At 42.2% G+C, this 27,850-nt stretch overlaps 1 protein-coding gene across 1 annotated transcript; it reads left to right on the forward strand.

Annotated features, from left to right (window-relative positions):
* Positions 1–688: 688 nt before the first annotated feature.
* Positions 689–27,849, forward strand: LOC111247442 (uncharacterized). Its single transcript, XM_086983071.1, has 5 exons — positions 689–1,395; positions 19,272–19,930; positions 20,244–20,459; positions 23,019–23,145; positions 23,772–27,849. The coding sequence occupies exons 1-5, from the start codon at positions 1,206–1,208 to the stop codon at positions 24,086–24,088; spliced, it is 1,509 nt and encodes a 502-aa protein (XP_086839197.1). The 5' UTR covers positions 689–1,205; the 3' UTR covers positions 24,089–27,849.
* The last annotated feature ends 1 nt before the right edge of the window (position 27,850 follows it).

Consider the following 27,850-nt stretch of genomic DNA (forward strand, 5'->3'; position numbering starts at 1 on the left):
CTAATTATAGTGCGAATGGAAGATTTACTTTTTATACTGAGCATTTATTCTCATCTTGTGAACATCCTTATAAATAAAAAGCACATATGATAGACATTCCAACGAACGTCTTTTCTTAGGTGATACTGTCTGTAATGGGAAGGGACTACGGATTTCCACGACATATGGTGAAACGTTCTGGTCATTCAAATTATTTAAAAAGGTCATCCCTCGTGAGTTTCAGCTGGGGATCGAACCCGGTGGTTTATAGTTTTACGTCAGATGTCTTATCCAGGCCAATGGGCTTTTGTAAATGCTGTATTCGAAGCCAGTTGATCTACGGAGTGATACAGTGTTCCTGTTCGCCGCAACAACGCAACTTGAGCCGGTTCAAAGTTGATCAAGTACCTGACACTTCCTTCCCTTCTCTCAACTGGCAATTTGGTTTCCCTATAGAAACATACGTTTCAGGCAAGCGACCTCAAGTGCAACCTTCATGAGTACGTTTAGCATATGCCCCCTCCCCGCCAGCGTGTTCTCGACACGAAAGAGGAAGCGTGGCCGCCACGTGGTGAAGTCCAGGGGGCGGAGCTACGTTCATAGCGGACCTTCCGCGTCCACCCCCTACGCTTACCCTCTCTCTCGCAAGCTTAGCTGAGGGCCCGTCGGGTTCAAAGGCAACGGGCGCACAACGGACTTTGTTGATCTCTTGTTGAGGTGCCAGCTCTAAAACAACTCCGGTTGGAACCCCGCAGGCACAGAGACGGCATGCCGCTGGGTAAAACTACGCGTATAACACCGAGAAATCAACTGGTCCTTCCCTTCTCATAGACAAAGGCGGATGCCACCTGATTTTGAAGATCTCAAGCTGACTATCTCAACACGAGCGAGCAGCGTGCTGTCGACAAACACTGCCTAGAACTTGATAATATCATCTTTTTGTTTCTATTGTTCAAAGAGCTTTTCACCTAGTGGATGTTATTGAACTAGCAACAAAACAAGTTTCAAGTTACGATCAAGCAGGTGGTACACACACAATACCGTTAAGTTTTGCCAAATCAAAAGTATTAAGCCCGGAGGAAGTTGTTTGTCAACAAGGTGGTAAATTCCAAGACGCAGGTGTATGCAAGCCAGTCAACATTGAGAAGCCAAAAGAGCCTCAGGCGTTGAGAGTGACGCCGGAGGCGGGTGGGTGATAGCATAACTAAACGGCAGCTGTGAAGACGATGCCGCGTTGTTATCTTCTCAAAAAAAAGGCGGCCGCTCTTGAACTTCGAAGGGCCGCGGAGGAAGAGCAAAAGAGACAATCAGCACTTAATAATAACAATAATAACACTAATAGCAATAACCATAACAAACATAGCCTACCAGAAGCAGAACTGTGCAACAATGGCGACGGCAACAGTTTTCTTCGAGGTGAGTCTCTTTTGATCACAGCTTCCATTCAAGCTCCAGAATACCCTTGCATTACTCACTCAGTTTAGCAATTGAACTTGACCAAAAAAAAGGACAAAGAAGTATGTACTTCAAGTACCCATGCAGAATACAGGTCAGAAAAAAAGTAGTCTTTAGATTAGTCCATTGAGACATGAAGTGAGAATAAGGACTTAAAATCGAAAGTCAAACTTATAGATAAGAATATAGGCTACTTACACTGTGTTGAGAGTACTTAAAGCACAAACGGCACAAAGTGCTTTATCTAACATTGAGCCGGACATCGGCAGGAGTCGAAAAAAGAAGTTAAGCAAATATCTATTTTAAGTGACAATTTCAGCTTTTAAGCTTCAGCAGTCTGTGGTATATATGCCGATGCTTCTTGTAATTAAGTAAACGAACGTTAGCGCTTTAAAATCCCATAGCAATGCGGACAGCAAATTGTCTAAGAGGGAAAATTTTTAGGTCCTTATTGCAGGCCTTTTCACTTTTACAAGGTAAGATAGGAGGTTCGGGAAAGCGCGCAATAATTGAAACTGTTCAGTACTGATGTATTCTTTTCCAAACAGTTTTTATTAAATAACACTGAATGCAATTGTCTCAGTACGTTTTCGCATGCGCCAAAATGGTCATACATCTTATTTTACCTTTACCTGAAACTGCTACACATGGACAATGCTAATCAAGTAGAAAACATAGTGTGTCCGGTACCTTCCTGAAGTTAATATACGTGAAGCCTTCCGCCAGCATATTTATTGCTTTTATGAGCACGACAAATTTGCCCTCATCATGGAACCCTTTATTGTGTGGGTGTAAACACTGCTGAAAACAGTTATCGATGAAAGCTTTTTTCGAGTTTTTCTAAAGCACTGTTCAAATTCTGTCAGTTATGGTAAGACTCGGTCAGCTCAACGTAAGTTCTCTTCAGCAGTTTTTTTTTCAATGTTGACCTTCTAATTTAAATGTCAGCTTTTGCCATTATCGTCCTAGTCGCCGCTGGCGGCGACTTGAAGAGGACAATATTCGTTGATTATATGCAGCTTAATTACCATTAGAGACTAAAATCACTCACATGATTATGGGGCATTGTCAGTTCTTCATCATAAATCGGCTTCACAGAAAAAAAGAGTAAAAAATTGATGGCAACAAGTTCTTGATGGCTATTAGGCAATGTTTGGGACTGCACAGCATCAGATTGATCTTTTGCTGGGCAAGAACCAGTCACGAAAGGTAACTGTAGTTTCGAGTAACGAAAAATGATAAAATGGAATCACATTAATAAGACTAGCTCGAATTCTTTGGACGGACATGTCCTACACATTCTTTAATAACCTTATAGCTCTTGAATACAGGGCCAAGTTACTTGTTTACGCATGAGAACATTGTTTGAGGCATTCAAATTGGATTGTTGGATCTCTAAGGCTGGTCCTTATCACTTTTGATATATCTATAGACTTTCTGTCTATGCGGGATAAAAGGCCCTTTTACACCACCTATATATAGTGAGCTTTGTCCATATAAAGGGTTTGAATGTATCTTCAATTAACTTTAATAGCTTGTTCCATAGGGAAGACTGAACGACACGGCTTACTGTTGCGAGATTTCATGTCATGAAACCGATCACACTGGCTAAACATATTTCTAGTGCTGTTAAAAAAATAAGCAACGTGAAAGGCTTTAACCGGTACCAGCCGCAGGTTGTACTAAAATTTACGACCGGACTTCTGCATCTAAGCCTAATGTCACAGAAGCTATCTATGGTTTATTGTAGATAAAAAAAAATCAGAAGATTTTTATCATAACCGAATAAGCAGGAATTAAAAAAACTTCTCGTATTCCGTAATCCTGTTTCTGTAGCTTGGACATCGGCGTCTAAAACTGTGGAAAGAGTAAGTGGTTCGATTGTCCTAAAAAAGCATTTTGTATATCCTACGATGAATCGATTTGAATGTATCATACTGTCGTGTCTGCCTAAATTTTTACATGTGTTAGCATAAATTAGTGCTCTTCTTGACTTTTATGACCTCAAATTTTGCCCTTTTAACTACGAGCGAAGTTACCGGATTCTCATCCGAATCAAACTAATTGTCTATCAGATATCTGATAAACTGGATACTTAGAAATTTGTGGAATCTCTGGGAAAACCTTGTTCCGATCACGGTATAGTGGTAACGTATACCTGCTTCTGGCGGGAATAATGAAAGGTTTGTGCTCATAGAAATATTCAAAATAGTGAAAAAAAGGACAGGAGCTGTACAAGGCGATAACATGACTATTCACATTAAGAACCGGCTTTAGGGTTTAAAAAAAAAGAAGCGCAGTCTTTTTACATGACACCCCATGACGTCGTCCTGAGATCCATGTAAAGATAAGATTAGAATCCACGAAACAGTCGCACTGTGAGGCCTGCGCATTTAACAACTGTAGAGTATCTTGAAGATGAAACGGACTTCCGACAGGCCAATAGTTGTTGGCTGCTAAAGTCTGAGGACAATCTCTAGCATATGCTTAAATATGTCGCGAGGAGTCAGCCTTTCGGTACGTAGCTAATGACATTTCGTGCTGCTTATTGCTTCATCGTTGGAAGAAATGATACTTTAGGGATGAAAATCTGCCACGTTCTTCTGTATGCGCTGATGTCCTAATACCGAAGCCCAAAATCCCCCTGGTCGCCCTGATCAGAAATTCGTCATTTACATATCCTTATCGAGTGAGGAGCTGTCATCATTAACAAATCCTTTTAGCCTTCTATGTGACGTTTCCACGTGAATGTGCCATGTCCCCTGTTTTCTTTAGTTGTCTCACCTCTTCTTTCTTTAGCTCTACCCCAACTAGCCCCCCAGCTTCTGCTGCTGTCACATGCACTTTTCTGAGTAGTCGTCTCCTTTGGCTTTGCGACGTGGGCACAAACCCGGTATGTTGAAGCATTTGGTAGCCACACACAGGCAACACATTCATAAACCCTAATCTTTAGCAGTATTGAAGTAGCGTCGGCAATTACTATGATATATACCCATTAGATCTCTCAGTCAGCTAAATTATTCTACTTGAACCACAGTTGATTATATTACTGATATATAGTTATCGATATGATTCGAAGCAATAAAACGCGCTCCCGTTTTTTTGGGAAACGAATAGTATCATAAAGCAAAGAAAATAGCAGCATGGTTAAAGACAACCTACGAGTACTGGGTAGTTTCATCGACTATTCTGTCATCAAAAGAAAAATATATTATTGCCAAAGACACACACTACGCAATTATGTTAATAAAAGAAGTTATTTAATAATAAGGATTTTATCATTTATTTCGACTCCTAACTCATCAATTTGTCAAAAATAAAGAAACTGCAAAAAAGTTAACGACAACCAATATTCCATAAACTATATTGCCAACCGCACACATTCCAAAACACAAATACGTATATATATATATATATATATATATATATATATATATATATATATATATATAGAGAGAGAGAGAGAGAGAGAGAGAGAGAGAAATTGTATCACTCTCTTAAATGATACACACTTGATTTGTACAGCGTGTGTGTCTGTTCTCTAGTAAAAGATAACATATATAAGTGTATTCGCTATACTTCTGTATAGAATTGCCCCCAGAGCGTACCATTCCTGCTTAAAGAAACGATCCTCAAGAAGCAGCGCTTTCTACACTGCGTCCCCAACTATAGCAACAAAAGCCTGTTTCTTGCTATCTCCTTACAGTTCATCCCTTCAACGACCTCTCGCAAATTTGCAAACCCACAAAAAACTACAACTGTGCAAAAACAATCGAATAGCCCAACGGCGAATCTCCTGTGCGGACTTGGGCCCGCTACCAACATGCTGAGCTGACTCTCACGAAGCCTTAAGTTTGAAGAAATCGTTAATGCAGGCAAATGCTAATAAACTATCTGCATTGACAATATACAAAAATCGCATGATCCAACGACATCTTATTCGTCTTCTCAGATCAGGGAACGTGCAGGGCATATGCTGACCACGAGGGCCTACAGTACCCTGACCTGCTCCCAATGACTGAGAAGTAGAAAACTGTGAAGCACGCACGGCAAACGAACGAGGAAAGCAGAGAGAAAGGATCATTTTGCAGGTAAAGTGTCCTGCCTGGAAGACGCCCCCAACTTCCTTCCTTGTTCAAGATGTGTACTGTGCTCTGCCAGTGTACACAAAGGCAAGACTGAAAGGCAGACTTCTCTCCTTTATCGTTCCTCGAAAACGTTGGATAGAAATCGAACCAAGTTCAATTTGTATGTCAGGACCGTAACTCAAGGCACAAAGCAGCTTTCCACCTGCAAACAGACATTCACTGAACTCTGTTATCAACAACGTAAGGGCATATTTAACAGAGAGCGCAAAACTAGACACCACATATTTTTTTTGTTCACAGTCAATGCAGTCTATATCATAGGGGAAAATTAAACTGTTTTAGGTGACAGGTGAGACAATAGTGAAGCTGGTACCGTAAGTCTGTTTAGAGGTCGTGTGCTCAAATCAAACGAAGGCGCAGAAGGTGTTTCCGGATATATTTTTCATAGGAAACTATCTGTCTGCACGTCCAGAATAACGGTCATGATCCGGAAAATTAGCTCAATAAAGATTTACTTTAGAAAGAAAACATGTTTTCTCTGTAACAAAAAGGCTTCCATACCTCGACAATGCCGGGAGGGACATGCAGTGGTTGAGTGGCTACAAAATTGCGCGCATCTTAATACCATACTGTAGTAGTAGTAGTAGAGTCCGAAAGACTCCAAAGTGAGAAAGGAAGGCGGCTAAGGACAAAAAAGGCATTTAACCAGTTACCTTTTAAAAAGGCAACCCTTTATAAGAAAAACTACTACCTGTTAAGCTTATGTTAAGCGTGGTGTTCATTTCAACTATGTCAATTTGTTGGTAAATGGTATCTTCAAGAACGCGAGACAGTTCTCAAGTGTGAGAACAAGCGAGGTAGTGCTTGCGGTGGTGGCCAGAGAACCGATTTGAAGTTGCAACAAAGGCTACGAGTTACCTGTGGGTGGTCTAAATCGGCATTTCTATTACTATTTGATTCAGAACTTTTGTGGCATATCTACGCCATTCTAGCTTCTTTGATCGTCCTACACGCCTTTCTGTGCTTGGCTTGAATATCTTGAGTACACTGGTGGCCCACAGCTGTTGAAATACTGATATAGGACATTACAATGATGACAATGATGAGTTCACATACGTCTGCTATGGTCAGCGTCGTTATTGAAATGATTGTAATATAGGCTTTCTTTCGTTGGTATGTGCTGGTGACTGCAAAGCTGAGGAAACATACAGGCAAAGAGAAGGAATCAAGCCATCAAACCATTTCCGTTATTCGGTCCGTTTCGAGGAAACTTTGTTCGTGTCGAAGATGATCGCACTCGGTAATGTTGAGGGGAGTTGGACTCGTCGGTGGAGGATACGAACGAAGATGTAGAAAAGCATCTACTTCGTCTAAAGAAAACGATAACGAAGTGACCGCATGTGCCATGAAAGATTTCAAGCTGGGTTACGGCAAAATAACACTTGACTCGTCGTAAAGTTGCCGTATCGTCAGCAATGCTTGTACGAAATGAAGGTTCTGACTCTTCGATATAACCTGAACAGGTGAAATACATAGAGCTTTGAATTAAATGCGGATGTAGATCGTTAGGACATAGGATTCTCTGTTTGCACTATTGGACCGGGAACAAAATATTTTCTTTCACCTTATGTTAACGAAAAAAAATAGGGTGCTTTAGCTTTTGCGTGGAAAACTGAGCAAAAACTTTACTCGATCTGGTTATAGTATTAGCATACAAGGAACGCCCTATTCATGGCTAAAACAGCAGTAAAATACCTTCCTAGCTCTAAAACAGGCACCGTTACTAATTCAAATTTACGAAAAGCTGCAGCAATTGACAAAGAAGTCTAGGTTAGACTGAGCACTGAAGTTACTTTGTCACAAATTCGTTATAATCGTCTACAACTTTAATTACGTTTTCGGCTTTTTTTGATCGCGTTATCGCGGCAGAATACGCCGCACATCCCGCCGCACCGTAACATCTTTATTCAATATTTCTACCTCAAAAAACATCGTTTTGTATCTGTGTATGCCGTTGTATTTGCTTGAGACGAGTCTGTAGAGGCGTCGTGTACAGATAGTCATCCATGCAATACCTGCATATGTTTTTCCATTTATCATGGGAATGAAGCTCCAATGTATCAACTTCCAAGAGTTATCCGTACTCCAATGATAGTTGTCCAATCGCATCGTTATTAGGGGTAGCGTCCGTAACGGTCTTTGTGTTGCCATGGCTGTTCTGCCGTAGCTCGGCTTCGGCTGTTCATTGAAGTGAAATTGCAAATGACTACAATAGCCAGCCTCGAACGATTCTAGGCCCTGACGTCGTGCTAGAGTGTGTATATCCGTCAGAGTGCCTTGACGCGGCGGCAAATGGCTGTAAATATGTGATCTGTGAAAATGACTGTATGGATCCCGATTTCGCTGACCCAGGCTTGCTTGCGGCACCTGACTAGACCTGGGCATGCCCGGAGAAAGCTCGTTCAGCTTCGGTCGAGGAAACACTTAATGGGATAATGGGCATTGGCGCGATTCTCGGTTTCGTCTGTTAACCAACGCCGAGCTGAAGGCAAGGGCTGGGGTATGGGACGCCCACAACCGCGATCATGGGTTGGTAGAGCGATCTCTTACTATCCAACGCACATTTCGCGCATGGGTTACGGATGGCTAGAATTTGTGTTGTTTTTACCAGCCTGTTCGCTTTAACCTGTACGACGTTCAATTATTAATAGATGCGCAGCCGTAACTACAATGCTGGCAGCAGCGCTGTGTGGTGCCGCACGTGAACCGGTGACGTTTTTTATTTAAAGGCATATCATGCTTTATGTAACTGTGCCCATATGTAATTAGCATTGAATTCATATAGCCATATATGTACGCGTGTGAGTATATCAACGATTGAGTATTTTCGTGTAACTGCACCGTACAAAGCGGTCCTATCGTTTTATGAAGGGTTAAAAATACCCTCAGTTTAAGTTGTCCTACAGTCGTTGAGACCCGTAAATATCTCCGCCTCGAACATGCGGCGTGTGTGACCTATAAATCAAAATTAATGACCATGTATTGTCACTTTAATTGCACCTGCATCCTATAACCAATTACAGTTCTGGTATTCCTCTCGCCAAGAAGGAGATTGTCATTCTATTGAACACACGTTGTGACAAACTAGAAAGTTTGGCTAAAACGACCTTTTTTTTTAGGTCGTTACTAGCGGTCCTTAACAAAAAAAAACTGGCTTTCAGCTTCGCGTTAGTGTACAGATTATAACGCGAGATGTCCTAATGCTATAACAAATACAGCACAACATTTGAAACCTTCGCGTATTGTTGATAACGAAGGCAAAGAGGACTAACTATTTCAACAAAGATACCACAAGCTTATCCAGAGGTATAATCTCGATTTATCTAATAATTGCTTCTCTGCTGTCCGTCTACCCTCCACGAAAGGCCGCGTCGCGCTCTTTCAAATACTTACCAACTAACATGTACCTAAAGCGGTTAGGCTATTAATAGGGATCGAACGTGTACAGCCATTTTCCGCTGTTTCGATCTTGTTCGAGTAGTTGCTAATGGTTCTTTCTTTTTCGTTCTCTTCTGCAGTAAACCCTTTTCTAAATGCTTATGGATCCGGGATTATTTTAGAACTAAATGCAGTACGCTGTTAGGTCCGCCATACTTCGCTAAGTGACGCAAGAGGTCGATAGACTGGCCAGTTGGCCATTTTTTTCTCATTGAAATGATTTCGGAAGCAACAAAACGAGGACCTGAAGCAGTAGCGGCGGCGGCGACAGCAGCAGCAGCAGCAGCTATCTATAGAAGGAATCAGATACACAGACATACAAGTTACCCTTACTCGTACGCAGATCCACACATGCCAGTAGAGAGGGCTGAGAAAGGTACTCGTGCAGTTGCATAGTCCTCAGTCGATCCAGTGACAGCTAAAACCATCCATGCGGACTGTCAGCTGCTTCTGGTTGATTCATCTTCGTACATAATTTACCCCTCGAAGCTATCAGCTTCGATACGGACCTGTGGAGTCGAGTACTTCGCACAACATGGCAGCACAGTTGACCAGCCTGCCAGGAGGGCGTTCAGTCGGCCGACAAAGATCATCACCGCAGAAAGCACCGCTCGAGAACATCGAAGCAAACTATGAAAAATCGTTGTCACGGTTTAGCCCGACCGAGTCGTCGGGACTAACGTCGACATCACTATCTGCCTTCGTACACTCGGCGCAGGCTGTCATCCCCTGACGTTTCTATCCCCCAAATTGCCGCAGCTATAGTCACACACGTATGAACAATCGAGATTTGCCCTGGATGGTGTCGTCCGTCATGGCTACTAAAGGCCCTGGCAGCCGCCTTTGAAAGAAAGCAACTGGAACTGCCCGACTAAGTACAGCGTGAAAAAGCGGCCGCAACACGGATACAAAGGGTCAGCACGAACGAGACAACACGATGGCAAACTGTGCCTGTTGTTGGTTTCAAGCTATAACCTATTTTTGGTGTAAATGTCCGATATTCACTAAGTTACATATTGCAATGACGAAACCGACAAATGGTTGTTTCAGAAATCAGAGCGCTTCTAAATATTGTTAGCTATAAGTGGCATAAAAAACTTGATTGGATAGTTTTTTTCAGCTAAAATATTATGGGTAGTCAGCGCATGATCATGCCACAACCCAATTTGCAGTAATTGTAAAATACTACATAACACAGTGATTTCACATTTTCCGAAAGTCAACATTGAGGGTAAAATAAAAATGGCCCCGCCTTTTTAATTAATTAATCATAATATTATGAAGAATTTATGGTTTCTTTCTCCGGCTGCAATCGGCAGACAGTTCAGTTACTCGGTAAACATGTAAAACGAACGATTATGCCACCATTTCGACATTGAAACACCCCGTAGATAACAAAAAAACACCTGTTGATGATTGAAAATATCCAATAGATATTTTCGAGTAAGTATGAAAACGCTCGAAACATAGTATAGAAGTATATTCCGTAACTAGTGTTACGTAGTAAAACGTAGTTGCTAATGATCGATGAAACATTTGTTTAAGTTATTATTATATCTAAGCGTCTGCTCAATGTTTACTAGCTATAATATTCGACGAAATAGACGCATACCCCTTGTTACCTTAACATGTAGAAAAGCGACTTGGTTGGGGTAAATCATTTGTTGATACGACCAAGTTGATATAGCAAGACATACGTAAAACAGGAATAGCGCCTGGCACCAGCTGTCGCTCTACCACTAGCTTGCCGTTGGGCTGGCGTGAGATTTCGCCCGTAGAGACTACGTGAGGCCATCGAGAAGAGGAAATGCCGAAGGGTTCCTTGGATAGTCTTTCGAGGATGGGTCTTGTGCATAGTGGAGACAGCGTATCACGTGTTCGAGATAGTTTGTGTGTTTTGGCTTCTCCTCTAGTTGTAGTAGGCGAACAAGAAACACGTTTGAATTGCATAGTGACTTGATACGACCTGCCTGCTCCAGCCCTTTCGCCCAATTCAGACATTTGAACAAGCAATACACGACTGACGCGTTGCTTCGATTCCAACATGTCGCCTAAGCGTACGACGTTTTCAGCACTGTGACCCCTGCAGCTGCCATTGTCTACGCCTTCGACTACGATTACCCGCCACTCTTCGATCGATTTGCCAGTTTTAACCGTTCGCCTCGTTGTCTACCTATCCTTGTGCCGATTTGTTCGTGCCCTAACTAGCAGTCTGAAGTCACTGCGATGTCGTCGAATAGTATGCGCAGTCGACCTGTGCATCGTATTGGCCCAATTTGGGGGAAATACAGTGGAAGAGAGCAACATTTGCAGAAATCTAGCAGAATCGTGGCTTATTGACGGGTAAATCGCGAATGCTTTACTAAGTAACACTGCTTGTGAGGCCAGACAAAGAAGAATCTTTATCTACGTAGCAGTAGGATAGTTTAGCGAATCGGAGAATTTGTGGATACGTTTCTCAGGGCCATCTAATGATTATAGCAACATGGATCCCTATACAACCTAACTTGGTATAGTACAACGTTAGCCGTCCAAATACGTTATATGATGCCAAACGGAGTTGGACTAATCCAATCGAACCACGCTGGTTAACAAGACGCTTTTTTCGTAACATCAGCTTTATAAAAATAAACCTAGACCGCTAGGTGTCCAATAGTCCAGTAGGCAAACGGGTTACGAGATTAGTATGCCATTATAGCTGAGCTATACATATTTCCATTCTTAATATTGCTCAAAATCTGCTCATGTTAATTAAACGACAACACTTGGGTGAATGATACGGTACCCCATGAACTCGATAGGTGACCTTTTCATATTACTTATATGTACATCTATGTCTATCGAAAAGAGACAAGGGATCGCAATGTCAACAATATGTGTGAGTAAAGGAAGTTGTTATTATATCTACGTACCCACGTGCGTTGGTAACTGGGCAGTGCCAATAACTTGTTGTACTTTACGAGCCGTTTGTGGACAAGTTAAAGAACGCGTGTCGCTCAACGGTTTATACATTCCGCGTTAAAGTTAGCTGCTGTCGACAGATGCTTTTGGCCACCTCAGTTTTCCTCGATGCTAGGGGGCAGCTTTGAACCCTTCCAACACTGTTCCTATTCAGTCGACTGATTCCATTCAAAATGCTCTAACCCGTTATCTACTAAAGGCTTCGCTTCTGCAACAATCCTTTGCGATATATGACATAACGACATACACGTTCAGCCGAACAACGTATCTCTCGGCAGCACGCTCTGAATATGGCTGTAACAACAAACAACAAGCAACAAGATCACGCGTGCCGGGGTTTCCGCTTAGCCAGCTACTATACTGCGTGAAATGCACGTTTAACTTTTAATTTTTCGATAATCAATGAACAAGGAACTTGGACACATAGTGACGTTTGATTTTGTAGCACGTATGGAGAGCAGGGACGTTATACTGGAACTGAACAGACAGCAGATAAATGAAATAATATTGTCGACAGTGTATCCAAACAGTACGCTTTAAAGGACCATAAGGCTTTATTTTTTTTCAGTACAGTTTGTTTAAGTTTAGTTATGGATAGCCGATAAGGTCTATCAGGCAATCCATTGATTGATCTGAATAACACTCGGAAATAATGTCTTCTTTCTGATTAAAATTAGTTTACCGATACTTCGCCTTTCAGGTTGTTAAGTAGCAAATGATTTTGAGTGGCCTGTAGAGCTGTCTGGTCTATGTATCTCCAAATAAGAACGTCCGCGCTCGAAATTCGAAAAGCCCAAACAGGCAAGGCCAATGGAACCCGGAATGGAGCGATGCCTTCTTTGGCAGTCTGTCCCGCGCGATTGTTGACGTCTGAGTTAGCACTGAATTGTGCGTTCTGTCCTACGTAGGCAAGGAATCATAGATGGGAAGTTTTCACTTGTAAGCCAGCCCATCGCCGCCGTTACACGGGCGGTTCAGTGGAAAAGTGTTGCACCGATTCGATTCCCAGCTTTCAGCCATCCAAAGGAAAATTTATTCAAAGGGTCATCTGACGTAGGTAAAATCATTTTTCCATTAGTCAGTCCATATGGGAGCTTACTCTGATAATTATACTACGTATCGTTCTTAGTAGGTAACTTGCACAAGCAATACATACTAATTCCAGATCATCAATGTGTTGTTTTAAACGTGACACGTTTATACGGGTCACGAAATGCCATAAAGGTTAGCTAATAATCTGAAGTGCTGATAAGCTGACACTCCGGAAACTCTTGAACTCTGCAGGGCCTTGCCGAATTTGCCACGCGTTAGAATTACGTAAAACCTACAACATGAACATAAAATCAAGAAAGGCAAACAGAACTGCTAGGTAAATTTCTATATAACAAGTGAAACGATATCTTTTAGTTTACGCGATAATAAAAGCTCGACTGGCCACGCAATACCCACCTAACGCTAAGAGTATGCTACACATGTAAGTAGAATACGAAAATTGGAATTGAAGATTAGGGTAGAGGGGATCATTACCTTGGAGTAACGTGCTCATGCCCCCTGTGCTATACAGAACAATTGCAAACTCACTTTTGGCGTATATATAATTCGAAACGTGGATTATTTTTAGTCTGCTAACTTGACAGGCGGCTGGGATTTGATGAACTGAAAAATGCAACAAAGACTTGGGTTGGATAATATGACTATTGCTTCGTATTGCTATGCTTCGATTGAAACGACCGGGCTTTAATCTGTGTATATCTTTGATCAATAACTGTTCTTCAGCCTTACGCATTGGGGGAGCTACGTAACAATGGAAACGACAGAGACTGTTGCTCTTAATCGAGTTCGCATCGTTTTGTGTGTTCCCTGACGAACCACCCGGTGAACATCTCGCTTCACAGTTGGTCGTTTGAAGGACATTTCGCGTGCGTGGCATAGCACTATATCGACTCATTACATCACGACCGCTACTGGCTGGCTAACTAGAATAGGATCAAACTGTATCAAGATCTATGGCTTACTACTGGAGTACTAGATCCAAGGGGAAAATTGTTCGGGGTCGAGTGGACTAAGACAAAACAGACAGAAAGGACGTAACACAGCCCTTTTACGCCTCGGAATGAAGGAATGCAACAAAAGAAAATGATCAATTTTTCCCACTTTCAACCCTTTGCCCTTTGTTGAATCGTGCTCTTTTTTCTGCTGTTCTTTGCAATGCCGCAGTCTTTTTCTCAACTCGCTGTGGGCTCGTCGTCGTCCCTCATTGGGAAACGCCGCTCTTTGAATATCGAGTAATCCACGGCGAAGCGGTCTGATCGAAAGGGGGGGGGGGAGAGGGAGCTGAACCGTTCAACAATTGACGACACCAACAACGAAAGAATTTTTTGCTTCGGGTACAGTACAATGAATTGACGCGTCAGTTTAATCGTTAGTCTTCCCGGCGCTAACTGAATAGTGAAATCGTGCACAGCGATCTCAAAGGTGGACATTAGGGACACAGGAGAAGTTCGACATTTACGTAAGGTACGGCCGTTACGGCCTGCACCGCTACTACTTCCGATCGCAACTCGTAATTGGAACTACTCGCTTTTGCACTATGATGCTCAGCGTTCTATGGCGACCTATACAGAGTCATATAAAGTGGAGAAAAAAAACTGATCTTTCACACCAAACGTTCATTACCTTTCGGGGTTGGACATTTTTGTTCTCTACAGGACATTGTAAGTGGCAAAGGGCTATCGATCCTATTCGCTTAACGTTTAATTACCAACCTCGTGCATACAGTGTTAACTACAGAAGTTAGAAAAACGTGTAACTATGCTACCTCACGTTATAAAAGGAGTTCACTTTTATTAGTACCTAACGCGTTAATATACTCACCCCTATATGTCTGTCTAAGTAGTTAACCACCTACCGTATTTATGACTACATACAAACAGACATCTACATCACAATAATGACACGCTATGCATGTATTTATAGGACAGAGATTTATTTTGGAGGGTGCGCCCAGTGGTGAAATGCAGATTATAGATTTGCTGTGGTGTGTAACTGTGAAATCTAGACCTTTTGCATGTCTATGTGTAGGTGCATATTAGATACAATGATAAAATCGTTATATTCGCCATGCAGCAATCAGGGGAAAACCCATTTGTGAAGTTTGGCGTAGCGTCACACGTCTGGTCAGGCCCGCCATCGTATGAGCTGTTGTCCCCAGCTGCTCTGTGGCCCGTAACGTCCGTGACTCCGCCAGGCAACAGGCGTCAGTTCCACCGTCAAGCGTTCGAACAGGGCTCCCTGTAGGCAGACATCTGCTTTTCAAGCTGAGCGTCAGCCCGAGCCTAACTCTAATCCAACAAGCGACGCCTCCATAAAACGTCAGCGCGCCGACGACGCTCTCTTTCGGGGTAAAGCACGATGTCGTCCCGATGTCGCCTTTCTCCCGTGGTCACTTTCCCCCTTTAGCTGTCAGCCCTTCTGCCCTTCTCTTTTGTCTCTGACTCTCTCTGCCTAGCCGCCGACCTTCTATACGAAACGCCCGTCAACGGGATTTCATTGCTCCCGGCGGCCACCGAACCGACGAAACCTGCCGCTCTCCACTATCGAAAACGCTATCAAGCGACGCCAAGAATCACGGGCCCGTAGCGGGCTCGCCAGTGTGCACGAGCTAACGGAGCACATCGAAGCCTCGTCGAAACACAACTGGAACAGTTTTTGGGGGATTCAGGCGGCTTTGACAGAGATGGCGGCAAGCGAAAAGGCGGGAGGAAGCTCGATGTTTGACCCCTGTTGTGCCTTACCTCGCTACCTTACTTTAAAGAGCACCCAACATGAATCTGTACTACGTCCAGTTCACTATGGGAACTGTCCATGTTCTCTTGTTTTACCAGACACTGATATCATATTCACGCATATAGAGACCTGTATGCATGTGGACGTACATGTCTCCATACTTATACCCTGTGGAAAAAACGGAGGTTTAGAGGAAAAAAAAAACAGCCAGAGAAATCGGTACAAAAGCTTTAAGTGGTTACCATACTTGACATATAATACATAACTCCAAGTAGGCGGCCATAGTTATACTTTTCTATGCAATACTTTGAACACCAAAAGTGATCGAAGGAGCGAAGGCACTGCGTACATAGAGTTCCTCGGTGAACGATCATGAATTAATTTAATAGTTAGTATTATGACAGGTTACGTATAGACGGTCACGGGAATAAGTCTCTCGGTTAGCTATTATCTGGCAGAATGACAATCGAATAGCTCTGTTGCTTTGCAATACACGTGATTATATTTTTAGACATAAGACCACTTTAGCGCATCACGTGTAATGATTCGAAGGGGTGAATTTGAAAAAATTACCCCTCTTCAATTTGTATTGTATCGCATGCATGGCACGAAGAACGCAAGAAATATGCAAAATGGCCAATTAAGCGAAAACTCTATTTCACGTTTCTCTGGCATATAGGCTTGCTTCTGTTTCATATGCGTCATGAAGGCTGCCCATAAATGATTTCGCTATCAGGATCAACAGTGTGAAGCCTGCTACACTATTAGTATTGGTTTTTGCTGCATCTGCTATCGATGAGACGAAACTATCTTGACTATGAAATGGGTAATATGTTACTAATAACGCCATCAACTTGGACGTTTCTCTGTAGAAATAGCATCACAGTTAGATCATGTAGTGCCTATTTTCAGCGGCAGAAAGCTATAGTAAAGATTTTAAATCTTATTTTTATATTATTATTATAATTTTAAATGAATACTTAAACGTAACTGTAGTAAGAAGTATACATTTCCTGAGCAGGTTCTTCAAAAACACGCCAACCACCTAATGGACCTAACCTACATCAATATGTAACGTTTCGGAATAGTAAAATTTAGCTACGTTCGTATTTTTTAAATGTAAAAGGTCAAAATACTCCTTTGACGAGACATCTGTCCTTAAAATGGGCTTCTTATCTGCTAATTTCGCCCAAAAACTAATGAACGTAGTTTTTCTGCCGAAAAAGGCTGTTGTCCAATATCTCTATGTCAATAACAGTTTGTATTGCAATTCGACGTACTTAACGTAAAACGACACACTAAATACTGAACCAGCTTGAAACATCACAGAATAGGTTTTGTGACTTTGGTATCAATTGCCCTATAAGTCCCCCGTTCACTTAACATTTTCGGCACATGTTGAGCCTGCTACGCGCGCTGATTTTTAGCCTTGCTTAGGACCGATAGCAAAGAATGAAAAAGAGTAGGAAAGTGGGTTCAGGGAAATGGGGGTAGTGACGAAAGGACGTTCGCTTTCTGGCCACGGTTCTCGAGATCCTAAAAAAACGACCAAGCTATTCGCTCGGTTGCTAGCAAGCTAGCTACTGGCAGGGGCTATCTCGTAGAGACGAGCTAATAAGGTTCGCATTGGTATGCACAGCAGATAGCCGAGCGAGCCGTCGTAATGAAACACCTTCTGACCCGTATCCTCTTGGGTCTAGTGCCAACGAAGGACAACCAGCCAGCTCGTCTTGTCGTCGTTTTCGTCGTCGTTGCTACCAGCACTGCTAACGCCGTTGCCGTCCCCGTTGATATTTTTTCTTATCGTTGGACGTCACCTTCGAGCGAAAGTACCTGTGCTGGACACGCTGGACGCTGCTTCTCGTTTTCTGCTCGCTATAATTCTATGGTGCCGACATTGATCATGACGATGAGACTAAAGCCGAAACGATGGTGATCTTAGGTTTTTACTCGTTATCAACGAGTGACGCAAACGTAGCAGGGGCCCGAAGGATCTTGCGCAGTTGCGGTCGGCATGAACATGGACGGCGGCAGCGGCGGCGGCGGCAACGATGAACACGATGACGACGAGTAAGAAGCCACTGCAGATTCCTTCTTCAACCGCTTCAGCCGATTTCCAACAGCAGTAGCAATACAGCAGTAGCAGCTGCCCATGCTCAGCCCTGCAGACTCAACCCTGTCTGCAGCCTATACCCCCACCCGATGCTTTTATACCCACCATATTTCCCGTTCGGATCCCCTCGTTTCCACAAGACCATCAAACAGTGATAGGAGAAATGGGGCAACTCAACGCTTACTACTGCAAGGTAAAAGAAGCGGCAGACAGCCAAAACGGAAATCCCCGTTTCCTTCTCACCAATAAGCAGCGACAGTGGCTGGTAGTTTCAGTTGCGCTGGCGGAACGGCAAGGAACGAAAGGAGAGCAGGAGAAACGAACGGGAGCTCCTGCTGTCGAGAAGCACCCGCTTATACGAAGACGATCTAGCGAGCGGGCGATGTTTAGCGGCGGCGGACGTGAAGGGGTGGGCACAGACTGCAAGCAGGGGCCAGCGGACAACGACGAAGCTGTAGTTGCTGTTTCGGCCTCGAACTGGTAGTGGCGAGAGGGAGCCGACGCAGTCAGCGCTTCAGAGATGCCCACTATGGGTCTTGTAGCTGGTCACGATGCAACGGTGCAGACGCGCCGGCAGATTACTCGATCGTCGCGAAAATATCAGGAGATGGTTACTCATCGAAGCAGTCTCATAGCCCTTGTCCATCGTTTCACCTCTCGAGTTCTCCCTTCGTCCCTGCCTGCTTCGCCTACTTGTTAATGGGAGGCCGTTTGAGGAAAGGTAGAAAACGGGAGGCGAATATGACAGCAATGATATGCTAAGGCAAGTGAAGAAGGCGAGCAGCCTGAAACACGGCAGCTCTGGCCGGAACGGAAAAAGTGTTTAAGCCGACTGTTGCAATGCCCCTTCGAGTGGTGCATTTCCGACTTGGATCAAGTTGAGATGCGGCGTTGGATCAAGAAAATGAAAGCTAGACACCTTCTCCGACGCTGCATGCTTTGCGCACTTAACTACCTAGGATCTTCTATCGTCTATCGTTCACTGACCGGCCCGATCAGCTGCCAAGGTGTTGAGCAGAAAAATACTTCGCACTTTTGCTGCCCAACACCAAATGACGCCCACGAACAAACTAGTTAAATGTTATTGTCAAAACAGATAAACTTTAATGTAAATCACTTGAACAATGTTGAGCAAGCACTAGTTACGGTCTATTTAACGTAACTTATTGTAGGGTGAACTGAAATAGATTCGTTTTAATTGGTTTTACAGTAAATCGTTCACGGTTATTCGATTCGTTCCGACCGGAATCTGCGATTGGCTCAAAGATCATTAAAGAGATAATGCTTATAGTTCTCAATATGAGCCGAGGCAGGGACCAAAACGATCTCCCACATAACCAAGAACGAAGATCTAGTTCAGAAACTAATAAAGTATTTGATTGATATTACAGATTGTATTACGACAGACCATTACAACAGCAATGATTTTCATCGAACAGAAAACGGCCTACCGGATCGTAGGTCTCTGGGGGAACAATCTCCGCGCTCTCTCGAACTTTGCCTAACGCCACCAACATCTTGCGTAGGCGTTTCTACTATACATACTTACGCTACATCCCAAGCGCTTCCGCTAGAGTTCTCTAATTCGACAGCGGTAACATTTACCCCAATGCCAAGGTCAAGCTCACCCTCCCACGATGGCAATCCGGTAACCCCACAGCTAAGACCTACGTTAACTCCACCCCCCATTACATTAGCAAGTACGCCATCGACGTCGCCTCGCTTAGAATTTTCTCCTTCGCCTTCTTATCATGGTGTTGCTGCGCCACGAGAAGTTGATCGATACACCCCGCCTACTGTCATAGATATGCCTAATTTCCAGTGTCCGACGGTGGCTCCGAAAATTTTCAATCCAGCCTTTGACATTCCGTTCAGACCCAACAGGACGTTACCATTAGTTAACACCCCAGCGGGCGAGGCGATTGACCTCAGTACGAGGCAGAACGGTACTGCAGGTGTTGATAGAGGCCGCCATAGCCGCCAGCCATCTGTCACTGTATGTTATACCTATGACGCGTTTTTTATATCGGATGGCCGCTCCAAGAAGAAGGTAAGCATCGGTTCGTTGTTGTTGTTGTTATTGTTATTATTTTGGTACTGAGACATACATGGAACGGTTAGATTCACTTTGAGGTATTGGAGGAACAATTATTTATATCTGACTATGCGACAGACACTTATGATTTTATTGACCCCAACTTAGCCGTTAACATCTCTAGGCACGTTAGTTGACAGGGTGACCTACCTGAGCTGAATCAACCTACTACAGTGGAACTGGAATGTCTGATAGAAGAGCAACGTTATGTAGTACCACGGGGGTAGATATTAACGACGCTTTGTTGATTGTACCTTCACGCAAACAGCCCCCGAAATTGAAGTCATGTTCGGCAGAGGCTATTTTGGGGGTGGCCCCCGTGGTTCCGTCGGGTCAAGCGCTTAGCAATTCCTCAGGTCCTTCGCGCTACCCGTGCTCAGAGTGTGGTAGACACTACGCTACATCATCCAACCTCTCACGACATAAACAGACACATCGGAGTCCAGACTCGCAACTGGCTAAGAGATGCCCCACCTGTGGAAAGGTATATATATAAACACACACACACACATACGCATATATATATATATATGTTTCTTATGGAACCATGTCACATTATTAATAGTATTAGGGAATTAATCTATTATTGATATACAAGTATATGGACATAAAGATTAGGTGCTCGAGTTAGTCGTCGAGTCGTTTGTGTTAAGAAAAATCTTTACCAGTTTACAATATTGACCTGTTTTAGAACATGCAGCGAGTACGCCGATTCAGCTTTAATGGTCAATTCTGTACATGTAACTGCATATTTTCCAACCGAGCACTCTAATTATCCGAGTTAAAAAATGAAGACCAAAACGTTTCCCTATTTGTCACAGCTGTGACAGTTGCGAAGTTGATTAACTTAGTTCGCAACGCTTAATAAAACATACCGTACACATGTTTTGAAGAGACTTCGACGAAATGAGCATGCTTGAATTGACCTGAGTTATGGCATCCCATGTAAGTAGATACGTACTACGAGCCGTTCATAGAATTGTTTTAAGCAGTATATTCCAAAAGAGTACGTTCTTGCGCCTACACGCTAATATGAATCTGTATTTATTTACTAGACATAATATATTTACATATTTAGTTACTACACATAATATACTTGTAGCCTAGGTTTTTATTTCGCGTGTCCTCTTAACTTAAATTTCCTCCATTACGAGGAGTGCATCACTGAATGGTGTACACTCATAACTGATTGTGCTACGGTCAGAATCCGACTCGTCATTATTGAATGTATGCTTTATAAACTGCAACTTCCATAAATATCGCAACAAATCCCCTGTCCTTCGCTAATATCTTGTCAGAAAGTCACTAATTTGCTAGGAACGAGCCAGTAGAAGTAATAATCTAATAAATTTGATTTCAACCGCCTCTAAAATTGTTTTCCTTTATGAAGTCTTGCATTTTTCAATTTTACTTTAACGTATCTCCTCCATTACGGATCTCCCACGTAACTCTACGCACAATGCTGTCAGCCGCATGGGTTCCAAGAGGTAGAAGCATAGCCACACAGCGTACATGGAAGACAATGGGGTCATGGTCTTTTACTCTGTTGCTTAGATGGACTTTTTTCGGACAGTAAGAGTGCATTTTGAATAGCCGTCGTTTTAGCATCGCCACCTCAACATCAAGTTTCCCCAGGGAACTTACCTAAGACGAAGTGGGTAAGGGTGCAAGCTAGGAGAACTCTCTACTTGATGCTCAGTGTTAACCGACCTCGGGACGGTTGTTATGCCGAGTGCCGTACGAGTAGGTCTCGAATACAAACAGGGTTTTAGTCCGCTGAGGGTGCTCAGACCAAAGATTTTTTGACTAACATTGCTACGTCGGTGCTCATCTCCGACCGAAGGTGAACGGAGCATGGCTCAATCTCCTCTTCACATAGTGCTCGTTTTCGCTTATTGTTGTGGTCGTCGCCTGTGTCTATTTCATTGGTTCATGGGTCAGTTCATCCGTTCGAGCAGCAGTTGAAAACCATCTCTAGCACCTCAACGAGCCGCAAATGCCAGCAACGTAGCGGCAATAATAGAGGAACTTGTCCAGCTCTGGCCTTCGTTCCTTAAACGCAGCAGTCAGCATTGGCTTGATGTGGGGGCGTTGGGCGCTAGGATAGAGACGTATATCTAACGTGCATCTAGTTGGAAAACGTAAGCACCAGGACTGGGAGCAAGTTGAATATGGATATGAGCTGTTGAAACGTCTTTGCCCACATTCCGTCCTTACCTAACGAACACCCATCAGCATTGCACGCAAAATGGATGACACATTTGCTCTGATGTTGCCTTCACCTGAAGGCCTTTTCAAAAGATGCTGAAAGGCGCCGTTTTTATGGTAGATCTCTAAAAATGGACGGTCTTATACACCAAAAGAGGTTTCAAAGGCGTTTTTCAGATGAATATTACTGTTATAAAGTTAGTCCGACTGGAGATTTACATGTAATTGTATCAAATGAGTACTTTGATCTGTTACCCGATCTTTAAAAAAATGGTATAAATAAAGGTCTACAGCAAATGTCTGAGCGGTGACTGAATTGTATAATATACAGAGTTTGAGACGTTTACGTTTATTCAAGCATGCTTTCTCTATTGCGTAATTTAAACCACGTAGAATGTGCTTCACAAAAGATTACCATGTGGAAAGATAATCTACAGTAGTGAGGCCCATGGGGATTCTACTGGCTCATTGATAGACACTTTATTAGAAGCAAAAATTGAACAACAGCCGCACCAGCACCCAAAGTGTTCAAGATCGCCAGACAATAATTCCTCAGGTAGAGGCAAGAAACATTTTATAACGTGTTTATATATATTTTATCTAGAAATTTCCGTATAATTACATCGATGTTTTAATTTTTTCATTGGGAATCTTTTCTACATATGTAAACCTAGAGTGAAGTTTCCCAGGGAAACTCTACGCTACATTATATTTGTCTAGCCCGTTTCATGACTGTAATTCTCCATCGCTTCGAAGGGTATTCAATTTCGTATTATTAAGGCACTGGATTAAGCTACAAGTACTGTTTTTCTACATTGTTTTGGCATGTTATTAGGTGTATGTATCGATGCCCGCTCTGTCAATGCACCTACTCACTCATAAGTTGAGTCACAAATGCGATGTTTGCGGGAAAGCCTTTTCCCGACAGTGGCTTTTGCAAGGCCATATGCGATCACACACAGGTAGGTCCTAAACATGCGCCTGTCCTTCAAATCGCGCGACCGTCCTGCAGAGAGGACTCTAATAACGTATCCCGCATATAACTGTAATCTGTCATTCTGAATGCATAAGTTTTGAATGGAAGTATTGACACTGCTAATATTTAGTCACATGCAAAAGACACATAATAAAGCATATAACATTTCAGTGTCATAAGTCTTACGTCTTTCGATTGTTTTCTTTGAAGCACATCAAGGAACTAGAGGCTTTTTCAATACACCTTGGCATAAGCCTGGTAAGATTTGGCAAAGCTTGGTGAAGCTTCTCCCTCTTTACTTGCATAATTTAAGGCACTCTTAACTATCAATGAGCTGGTAATAGTTAAAAGCAAAACTATCACTAGTATATTAATAGTCGGCCTATTGATAGCTTATCTATTAAAATGAATACGAAATAGCTGTTTCTCTATGCATTTATCTGAGACCTAGTCTAGGATTGTGTCGCTGTCATATAGTTCCCTTATATGACCTTTTTTCCCCTAGGTTATACACAAGCATGAAGTCTTTATATTATTGTATCTATGAAATACCTTTTATCAATGTATTGTTGTATAACTGCTATCTGTTTATTGTTTCGTTGTTCCATTTAGGAGAGAAACCTTTTGGCTGTGCGCACTGTGGAAAGGCATTCGCAGACCGTTCGAACCTGCGAGCACATATGCAAACGCACTCGGGGCTAAAGTTTTTCAAATGCGACCGCTGTCAACGACGGTTCGCGTTAAAAAGCTATCTCAACAAGCATCTTGAGGCAACATGTGTCACGTCGACTTCACTAGCGGCAAAGTCACTTCAGGAAGACGACCACGAAATGGATCATCTCATTGACCCAGACCCACAGCATGACTTTTACGACAGATTCGCACCGCCGTCCTCTTCATCGTTTCAACTGGACGCCGACCTACACTAACATTACGTCATCGACCAACGCTGTGAAGCAAATATACTTTTTACTGTGAGATCGTTTAGTGATTAATTAGGACGTCATTCCAATCGACTGCATTCTTAAAATTGAATTGTTTGACATCATCTGACATAGGCTTTTACACGAGGGATAGTGTTTCCATTGATGTAGTCGACCTCTTAGAGAAAAATAACGCTACAGAAAAACTTATCAAAACCGAAAGACCAATCATCGTGCACACACGTGACGTTATTCAACACACGATACAAGAAAAGCGGTTTGTCAAAGACGTTCTTTATTTACTTATCCTATAATGCTGCATGCATTTGAGCATGATTATCCCTACAACGGATAGATAGCTAGAAGCGGCTCTTATCAAGATGAGAAGGCAATTTTTTAAAGAAAGCCCATAAAGTGCGATGAAGTATCTTCCCAATATCCATTCCGTTTGATGAACATACACATAAGCTTAAAATTGATGCTAAAACATTCATACTGATATTAATGTACATGTTCTTTATGAATGCATACGAAGGTCTGCGTTTCTCAAAAGAACAAAACATCTAATTGGCTCTCAAAATCAAAAGCTAATTAAAATGCAGAAAATCTTAGAATTTTTGATTACCATGGAATGCAGTTTTTTTAGAAATCCTCGGAAGGCAGTTTCAAAAATATGGCTGCAACTGACTTTTTCTTAAGTATATCTTATGTCTATGAAGATTATTTCTAAGATGCTTCAAGATCATTTAAAATTGACCAAGATAGTGACCGACTGAAAACTGTGTTAGACAAATGGTATAATTGGCAGAAATGGTTACGAATGTATACACGAACACGCCATAATGTTATATACTAACTAAAAATAAAATTGTTTACGCGTCAATAATGTATACCTTTGGACACGCATACGTACTTGTTGACTAAAGCTATGTCTTATAACTTGCTAGTGAAACGGGAACCGTTTTTGTTTTTTCATCTAGTTTAGTTCACTACGAACTAATCGTGAGCGCCAATGTGTTGCCTGATAGGACAGCGGCCGAGATCACCCCCGTTACTGTGCAAAATGTATGAAGTACATACAAGCGCAGCCCAGATATGATGTATTGGCAACTACATCGACTCGCACTAGTATGCACACCAATGTATGCTACTAGTGCATTCAGTAAGTAAATAAAAAGGGTCGAATATACACGATAAAAGCTTCAAACACAAAAGACAAAAAGATAACAATAACAAGCAGACCACAAGGGCGTGCAACACAAGGAAAGAGTTCCTGAAATGCGACTTAACCATCCCACGCACTTCCGTGATACGTACAGGCCATACCGTTCACCGGATAACGAATGAACGATACATATTTTCCGTAAAGCGTGACAATACTTAGAAGACCAATGGCAAGCAAATAGTAGAGGACAGTACCTTGGATTCAAAGTGAACGCCAAAGCAGCTTAGGTAGGACGAAAAAGCTCATTTCATAACGCATAGGTAGCAAGCATATATGTTTACGATACCATACGGTGTTTCATTTTTCGTTAACATTATCTAGTACTTAGCCATTTTACATTGAATAATGATTATTTGAATTCATTGAACTCTTAGCTAGCGCATGATCTTCATAGAGTATTCGTATTAATTCGAAAATTAATTGTAAAAACCCGTAATAAACACACAAATACATCAGCAACAGCGAATATACCTTGGATTGTTTTCGAAGACATCTTCTTGTGTTTTTATTAACTAAGCTATGATCCATGCGGGTACCAGCAAGCACAAACGCAGATCAAGTACTGAACCCTGATTACCTATAATGCATTATTTCCAAAGGAGTGCTTCGTTGAATTGACTGTATTTCTCAGCACGGAGCCTTTGAGCTTAAAACGATCCTACATGCGAATCGCAATCTCGTTAAAGCGATTTTTTACGAAAAAGTTGACGTTTCAACTGCCAAAAACCGACATCACGGCAGCAAATAGCTGTGCTTATTAGCGTTGATGTAACTTCACATTAGCCGCGTTTTTACCGCCCAGGCTATAAGAAGATGTATTAAAATACCTAGTAATAATAATAATACTAGACAATTTGCGAGAAATCAAGAAAGTTGTCATATCTCCTTCTCTGTAGAACTTCCAGGCGTCCTGACAGAAAATTACCCGCAACTGAACAGTACACAGGACCAATATATAAGAGAATATTGCAAAAATGCTTGTAAATGATTATCTTGGGACGCACTTATCTAAACGACGCGAAGGAGCCGATATCTTGTAAAAACAATATCTTCGGAAGGTCGTCAGCTATAATCTGTGCTCTTGCGCACACATGTCATGTAAAACAAATGCTTTGCATTTTTCTTCCAAATTATCGATGAACGCCGTGGCAATTTCCGATCCCAAAGAGACCTTAAAAAACGTTCTCGTCCTAACCGGAATTTGAATCTAGAACGAGCGGCATTCCTCTAGCATTTTTCTTCCTACAGATATTTCTGGTTCTTTTAGTAAAGCTATTTTTGTTTGGCATAATTTTCATCGAGTGCGGCTCAACAATTTTTCAAATTAAAGTTGATTCTGTAGAGTTTTGATTTTGCAACAAGAACAGTGGATTCTTACATGCCATATTCGTATATTGTGATCCTTTTCGCATCGTCTTAACGGCTTCCTAGTTCAAAATGAACGAAACACGCGATGTGCGTGTAATGTAACCAATTTACTAAAGACGTTGTTCGCATATCTATTATAGAGCTTCATCTAAAAATGTTGATGTAGACTGTATGACGAAAACAATCTCGATTTACACTGGCATTTGATAATGGTCATCGAGGGTACGAGGCTGCGTGGCTTTCAGTTCGCACGGGCACATTTAACAGCATCCGTATAGGCGTTCAAAGAGGTTTCAAAGTGAAGCGGCACACGGGGCAGGATGCCGGCCGAGAAAGAAGCAGAACTATATGCGTGTATCTTGACAGAAAGTTAATAATTATCAAAAAATCAAAAGATTAATTCTCATTTCCTGTTTCAAAAAATTACAGTTACCCTTTATATACATATCCTGCAATACTGAATGGATATTGCCATAATAATAATAATCATAGGAGTATTAATTTATTTTTTGTGTATTCGATTAACTTCATCATTTACAGAAACTTACCTGCAGGTTTCCTTTAACCGAATGGACGAAAATTGGAAGTTAATCGAATAATAAATTAGTACTTCCATGATTATTATTTCGTCCATTCGGTTCAAGGAGACCTGCAGGTAGGTTTCTGTAAATGATGACGTTCGAATTATAGCGTTAAGGTTATATTGATTTGCAAGCCTGTCCGATCTAAAACCGACCTCTAATTTAGGGACAAAGTTAGGAATCAAAGATACCTAGTAACCCTTTCTGTCCACATTAATCATATTGATTAGATTAAAAGACTTAAACATAAATGTTTAGTCACCCTCTAAATAAACTGTTTATTACCGTACTGCGTCTAATTATTAAATATATGTTGAAAGCGTTTTGCTTTGTCGTTCAATTTTGAAGCAGCCCAGCATCCAACCATCGCTTTTTGACAGGCTTTGTTACTAATCGACGGACGCTGGAAGGTCTGGATGACATGCTCGATCCGAGAAGGAAAACGCTTTCAGCTAAATATAATTTACTGACATTGAAATGAAAGCATAAGATAAGGGCTCTTATGACCTAATAGTGTGTTAGTTTGGTAACTCAACGTTCTAGGTATAACCGATTTTTTGAAAAAAAAAAAAAAAATACGCACAAGAACTGTTG

Source organism: Varroa destructor, unplaced genomic scaffold, assembly GCF_002443255.2.
Source record: "Varroa destructor unplaced genomic scaffold, Vdes_3.0 BEIS01000003.1, whole genome shotgun sequence".
Taxonomy (NCBI): Eukaryota; Metazoa; Arthropoda; class Arachnida; order Mesostigmata; family Varroidae; genus Varroa; species Varroa destructor.